General features: G+C 49.0%; 1 protein-coding gene across 1 annotated transcript in view; it reads left to right on the forward strand.

Moving 5' to 3' along the window:
- Window positions 1-6,987, forward strand: part of LOC119455473 (sclerostin domain-containing protein 1) — a 62,472-nt gene extending 55,485 nt beyond the window's left edge. The window contains exon 2 of the mRNA XM_037716883.2: window positions 6,611-6,987. Coding sequence (XP_037572811.1) covers window positions 6,611-6,918 — 308 coding nt within the window. The 3' untranslated portion in view covers window positions 6,919-6,987. The remainder of the gene's footprint in view (window positions 1-6,610) is intronic.
- Window positions 6,988-7,470: the final 483 nt, after the last annotated feature.

Raw genomic sequence — 7,470 nt, forward strand, 5'->3', positions numbered from 1 at the left:
AGACGACGGTCTACCGACTTAGACGTGCTCATCGACGGTCATAACGTCACCGCTCTCGTCGACACTGGAGCCGACTATTCCGTCTTCAGTGGCGCGTTCGCCGCCAAGTTAAAGAAGGTGAAGACGGCCTGGCAAGGATCTGATATCCGGACAGCTGGAGGCCACCTAATAACGCCGGCTGGAATCTGCACAGCCCGAGTCACGGTAAACAACCGCACTTACCCGGCGAGCTTCGTAATCCTGCAGCACTGCTCCAGGGATGTCATCCTAGGCATGGACTTTCTAAACCAATACGGTGCAGTCATCGACTTAAGATCCAGGTCGATAACGCTTTCAACGCACAACGCGCTACCACCGGATACAAGCATAAGTTACCATGCCTTGAATGTGCTTGAAGAACAAGTCACCATTCCGCCTCGCTCCAGCGTAATGATTTCCGTCGGTACCGAAGTGCCTGCAGACATGGAGGGCATCATCGAGGGCGATCATCACCTACTGCTCGACCGTGAAATTTGCGTCGCTAGAGGCATAGCTGAGCTACGTGCAGGGAAAGCAAGGGTGATGCTCACGAACTTCAGCCCTGAATACAAGCACATTAACAAAGGCACCACGGTCGCCTACATCGACGAAATAGTACAAGCCAGCAGTGCTTTCGCCTTCACGGATTCCAGTGCACCTGCAACGACGACTATAATACCTGAGCCAACTTTCGACGTCAATCAGAACCTTCCCAGGCATAAGAAAGAACAACTAAAAGCTCTGCTCCTGCAATACAAGGACTGCTTCTCGTCGTCGTCAAAAGTTCGACAAACCCCTGTCGCCAAGCACCGCATCATCACCGACGAAAATGTCCGCCCACTCCGTCAGAGCCCGTACCGAGTTTCGGCGCGCGAACGTGAAGCCATAAGGCACCAAGTCGACGAAATGCTACGCGACGACATCATCCAGCCGTCCAGAGTCCGTGGGCGTCCCCCGTGGTGTTAGTGAAGAAGAAGGATGGAACCCTACGTTTCTGCGTCGATTATCGTCGCCTCAACAAGATCACGAAGAAGGACGTATACCCCCTCCCACGGATTGACGACGCGTTGGATCGACTCTACAACGCAAAGTATTTTTCGTCGATGGACCTCAAAACCGGCTACTGGCAAATTGAAGTCGACGAGAGGGACCGGGAGAAGACTGCCTTTATAACACCAGACGGACTGTTCCAGTTCAAGGTCATGCCGTTTGGTCTTTGCTCGGCACCTGCGACTTTCCAACGCGTCATGGATACAGTACTGGCAGGCTTGAAATGGCAGACTTGCCTTGTCTATTTGGACGACGTCGTTGTGTTTGCCTCAAGCTTCGAAGAACACCTGCGGCGCCTTGAAACAGTTCTTCAAGCAATCAAAACCTCCGGACTCACGTTAAAGCCAGAGAAGTGCCGCTTCGCATATGAGGAGCTCTTGTTTTTGGGCCACGTAATCAACAAGTCTGGAGTGCGCCCCGACCCTCAGAAAACTGCGGCCATCTCCAACTTTCCTCCGCCCGCTGACAAGAAGGCAGTGCGTAGATTTCTTGGACTGTGCGCCTATTACAGGCGCTTCGTCAAGAATTTTTCACGGATCGCTGAGCCACTGACGTATCTCACGAAGGCCGACGTCGAGTTCAAGTGGGAGACGCCGCAAATCGAAGCATTTGAAGAACTGAAGCGACGCCTGCAATCGCCGCCAATACTTGCGCATTTCGACGAAAACGCCGATACTGAAGTCCACACCGACGCAAGCAGCGTAGGACTCGGCGCCGTTCTTGTGCAGAGGACTGACGGACTAGAAAGGGTTGTAAGTTACGCTAGCCGGTCGCTATCGAAGGCGGAATCAAATTATTCCACAACAGAAAAGGAGTGCCTCGCCATCATCTGGGCTACATCAAAGTTTCGCCCCTACCTCTATGGCAGGCCCTTTAAAGTCGTGAGCGACCACCACGCCTTGTGTTGGCTAGCTAACTTGAAGGATCCTTCAGGTCGCCTCGCACGATGGAGTCTGAGACTTCAAGCATTCGACATCACCGTCGTTTACAAGTCCGGGCGAAAGCACTCTGACGCCGACTGCTTGTCTCGCGCCCCCGTCGAACCGCCGCCTCAGGACGACCCGGATGACGACACTTTCTTGGGACCCATCAGTGCCGACGAATTCGCCGAACAACAGCGAGCCGACCCGGAACTAAGGAGCCTTGTAGACTACCTGGAAGGCAAGACCGTCATTGTGCCGAAGGTGTTCAGGCGAGGATTGGCGTCGTTTTTCTTGCAAAACGACATTCTTCTAAAGAAGAACTTCTCGCCTCTCCGAGCCAACTACCTCCTCGTGGTACCCTCAGCATTGCGTCCAGAGGTTCTGCAAGCTCTCCATGACGACCCAACGGCTGGACACCTCGGCTTTTCCCGCACGCTCGCGAGGATACAAGAAAAATACTACTGGCCTCGCCTCTCTGCCGACGTCGCCCATTACGTAAGGACATGCCGAGACTGTCAGCGACGCAAAACACCGCCGACAAGGCCAGCCGGACTTCTACAGCCGATCGAGCCACCTCGCCGACCGTTCCAGCAGATCGGGATGGACTTACTGGGGCCTTTTCCGACGTCGACGTCCGGGAATAAATGGATCGTCGTAGCTACGGACTACCTCACCCGCTACGCCGAAACAAAAGCCTTGCCCAAAGGCAGTGCCGCCGAGGTAGCCCGATTTTTCGTTGAGAACATCCTCCTGCGTCACGGTGCCCCAGAAGTCCTCATCACCGACAGAGGTACGGCATTCACGGCTGAACTAACTCAAGCCATCCTGCGATACAGCCAGACAAGCCATCGCCGCACCACCGCCTACCACCCGCAGACGAATGGCCTCACCGAGCGCCTAAATAAGACCATCGCCGACATGCTGGCAATGTACGTCGACGTCGAACACAAGACGTGGGATGCCATCCTTCCGTACGTGACCTTCGCATACAACACGGCCATGCAAGAAACGACGCACATGGCGCCGTTCAACCTGGTCTACGGAAGGAACCCGGCAACGACGCTTGACGCCATGCTACCGGACGTCACCGACGAAGAAAATCTCGACGTTGCCACCTATTTGCAGCGTGCCGAAGAAGGTCGACAGCTCGCCCGCTTGCGCATCAAGAACCAGCAGAGGACCGACAGCCGACACTACAATCTTCGACGACGCAACGTCGAGTACCAGCCCGGCGACCGTGTTTGGGTCTGGACTCCGATACGCCGACGAGGACTTAGCGAGAAACTGTTGCGTCGCTATTTCGGGCCATATAAGATAATCCGACGTATTGGCGCACTGGACTATGAGGTCGTGCCAGACGGCATTTCGCAATCACAGCGGCGCCGGGCACGACCTGAAGTCATCCATGTGGTGCGTCTTAAACCTTTCTACGCCCGCTGACGACATTAGGTACTTTGTTACTTTGTTATTGTTTTTTTTTGTTTATAACGCATTGTTTTGTTTTCGCTTTCGTGCTTGTAGCATCGGGACGATGCTTTTTAAGGGGAGGGTATTGACACGTATACATCTTTATCTTTCACCGGTGGCCGCTTTCCACCGGCTAACAAATGTTAAACGTTATCGCTCGGCGCAGGACGCGCCTGTGTCGGAGGTTTCTAGAACGTTATCGATGCTTCTTTCCGTTGCCTGTTTTCACAGACGCTTATGTTATCTGATTGTGTGACCGATGCAAATTATCTAGAACTTTCTGGAAGACACTCGGGCATCAGGGATTAATCTGGAACCTTCGATGACTCAGGTATAAAAGCCGACGCGTTTCGCTGCTGATCAGATTCCGACGATCGCCGACTGTGTTCGCCGCTATCGTTGTGCTTCAAGTGTAACTTGCTTTTGTGGGCACAGGTTCGCCCAATAAAGAATCAGTTTCGTCATTCCCAGTTTTACGACTGTTTGCTTCATCGTCACTACTACGTGACAATATGATATCAGAGCATAAGTTTTGCTTTAAGTTGAGCTACTGAAGTGTCTGGAATAATTAGAAATAATTAGCTGAGACGACCGGGGATGCAATCCAAGTAAATCAGAAAAATTGAAAAAAAAAATGGTTCAGTTCAGAATTCATGACTTTCATTATAGATATGATATCAAAGCATAAGTTTTGCTGCAAGCTGACTTGCTGAAGTGTCTGGGATAATTATAACTAATTAGCTGAGACCAGATTAAAAATAAATCAGGAAAAAAAGAAACAAAGTAGTACAGTGCAAAATCCATCGGTTTCTTTATAGACATGATATCAAAGCATAAGCTCAGTTCAAGTTGAGTTACTGAAGTGTCTGGAATAATTATAATTGATCAGAAATCACTTATTACTGTTTACCAAAGCACAGAACACCAACGCCGGGATGCGAGTGCCAAAAAGAAACACCTATGTCAAAGTTTAAGGTTGCCTACTCTTTTAAGCATGAAATGCTTTTAGCTCCCGTTGTCCGCGATCTTCAAGTGACCTTGAGCCAAAAGCCAAAGCTGTTATCCGGGCATTCAAAACGAGAACATGCCGGCAAGTTGAAAATGAAATTTTGTCACCCGTAGGCACAAGTACAACTGTGGCATGGACGTAGAGTGCAATATAGCGTACCGTACATGCAATGCATTGTACTTGATATAAACAAAACATATGAGCAAACAAAATAGTCAAAAACCACTATGATAAGTTGCGAGAACAAAACGAGGTCATCCGAGCAACCAGTCAAACTTGAAAAAAGGCGGTCTCTGGCACCAACCCTTTACTACACATGCTAGTTACTCTCCAAACAAATTACAAAAAAATATTGCTTGCGAGTTCTTCCCAATTTTTCTTGACAATATCACTCAAGCTGTAACTTCTATTACGCTGAAGTTTTGTCATTTCCAATAGCAACATTCAAAAGGCACATAGATACAGGGGCACATAAAGTGGGCCGATCCTGGAGGCAGTGCAGAAAGGGTCCAAGATCAATGGCACCCGTTTCATGAGGGCCGATCCTGGAGGCGGTGTAGAATGGGTCCAAGCTCAATGGCACATATCCCCTGTGGTCACGGGGACCTGTAACGCTTCCTTGAACTGCCCTTGTCATACGTGGGACCCAAAGAGACAAAGTTAACAGCCCTTCCTCTGTCGAGAAAATGGAGTACTGACTATTGATATGTTGTTGGCATATTGTTGAGGAATTGTTGACACAATATTCTTTCAATAATGCCTCAATAGTTATTGAACGTACACAACAATACCTCAACAATAATGTTGTTGAGCGCTTCACAACAGCAAAGTCATTGACTAATTGTTGTTGACATATTGTTGAATAATGTTGAGTATTATTGAGAAGTGTTGAGCAATATTGACATTGAATATATATCTGAAAGCAAAGCTTGTCGCCGTAAGCATCTTACGTAAGCAAAGGCATATCTTACGTAAGCAAAGCTTGTCGTCCGATTCTAGTAAGCGAACCTTGTCGTCCGATTCTAGCATGCCGATTCTAGCGTGACGGCTTCCGAAGCCCAGGCGAAACGTCAGCGAAGAGCCGCCGACCCTGAATTTAGGGCAAACGAAGCGGAATGCCAGCGGCACCGTCGTCTTGCCACAAGCTCCCCCAGTTACGACTCGAGAGATAGGCATTTGGTTCAAGTTATATGACACTCTATGTATTTAGTGGTGATTAAGTGAACAATAAAACGATATATATGTGTAAAACACATACACGTCTACATGTGTGTGTTTCCGATATATATTTAGTGTCAATATTGCTCAAAAATTCTCAATAGTACTCAACATTATTCAACAATATGTCAACAACAATTAGTCAATGACTTTACTGTTGTGAAGCGCTCAACAACTTTATTGTTGACGTATTGTTGTGTACGTTCAATAACTATTGAGACATTATTGAAAGGATATTGTGTCAACAATTCCTCAACAATATGCCAACAACATTTCAATAGTCATTTTTATAAGGGGGCTGACAATGACACTGAGCAGAGTTAATTCTTCGGAGTAACGCCTGGAACCGCGGCGCGCGGACGTGTATTCATGGCTCATGCTGCTATTTTTATAGTTGGGGCGTTTTCTTTTTTATAACCTGGGAAAAATAATTACGCGAGACATAGCACCCTGCAATCAACTGAATCGGGTGTTTTAAAACACGATTATTACTTTTCCACAACAAATTCACTCTCTCAGTTCAGCAAATAATATCAGCTAATTATCGATAGTTGGATTATGAAACAAATCCTCCTGGTGCGGTACGTCACTACTGACAGGGCCCCAATGTTTGCGTCGTCGTATATTTTATTTTTAAGAGCTTGGCTAACGTTAGCTCGGACACCTGTATAACCCGAAAGAAAAATGGAAGGCCGGACCGTGGCTGAGCTCTGTTTGCTACCTTGCATCGGGGAAAATCGAAAGGGGAGGAAATGTTTAGAGCAAGACATAAAGGTCAGTGTTGATGTCGCTGAGGTATAGTGAAGCTTCTCAGCCCTGTATCACAGACTGTCGCTCATTCCGGGTCGCCTTCAGGAATCGCGGCAGCAATTGATTTTGTTGTCTTCAGCATAGAGATTAAAGATGTACACCTTCCACCATGCAGGGTCCCCAATGTTGGGCTGCAAGGAGCTGCGCTCCAAGCGCTACATCTCAGACGGTCACTGCACCTCGGCGCGCCCTCTGTTGGAGGTAGTGTGCGCGGGTGCCTGCTTGCCGCTCGACCAGCTGCCCTGGTATTCGGACGGATCGCCCGCAGCGGCCGCCGCCAGCTGGAGCTGCGAACCGGGAGCCGTGCGCCTCAGACGCGTCCACCTGCTCTGTCCCGATGGAGAGCGAAAGAGTTACAGGGTGCCCGTGGTGCGAGCCTGCAAGTGCGTGCGCAACCTGGAGCATGCAACACACGGGTCCTGAGACTTCAGGGACGATGGCCGACCGGCTGCGGTGCGACGAGCTTGGCTTAAATACAAAACCGAATTTTTTTTTTACTGTGTATAGACGGCCTACATAGTTCTTGAACGCCACTTCGAGTAGCTAACGTCGTATTTTGGCTGGTTGTTCCGGACTTGAGACATCCTGACTGTCAGCCCTTATATTTGACCGGAACGCTTAAGCGAGAGCAAGCTGTATTCTGACGTCACGTGTTGTTTCTAGGCGATTACATGCGGGCGTGCCACCGTCATGTGTGGTGCGGAACCCAGTTATCCGTGCATGAATCTTCCAACGACGCTAGAGACTTCAAGAAAGTCGCGTGTCTACATTCGTTCAGGTACACAAAATATTGCAGTCGTCTTTGCAACAACCGTATTATTCGCAATGTCGTGAGATGCGAGACCGATCGGTACCGAAGCGATAGAGGTGCAGTAAAATAAAATGTGTTGCTACATAGGGTACTTCTTTCTCACTGGAGACATGTTCCCGTTTAATAAATCATTGGAATAGAAAATGGCGGTCAAATTTATTATG

Source organism: Dermacentor silvarum, chromosome 6, assembly GCF_013339745.2.
Source record: "Dermacentor silvarum isolate Dsil-2018 chromosome 6, BIME_Dsil_1.4, whole genome shotgun sequence".
Classification (NCBI taxonomy): domain Eukaryota; kingdom Metazoa; phylum Arthropoda; class Arachnida; order Ixodida; family Ixodidae; genus Dermacentor; species Dermacentor silvarum.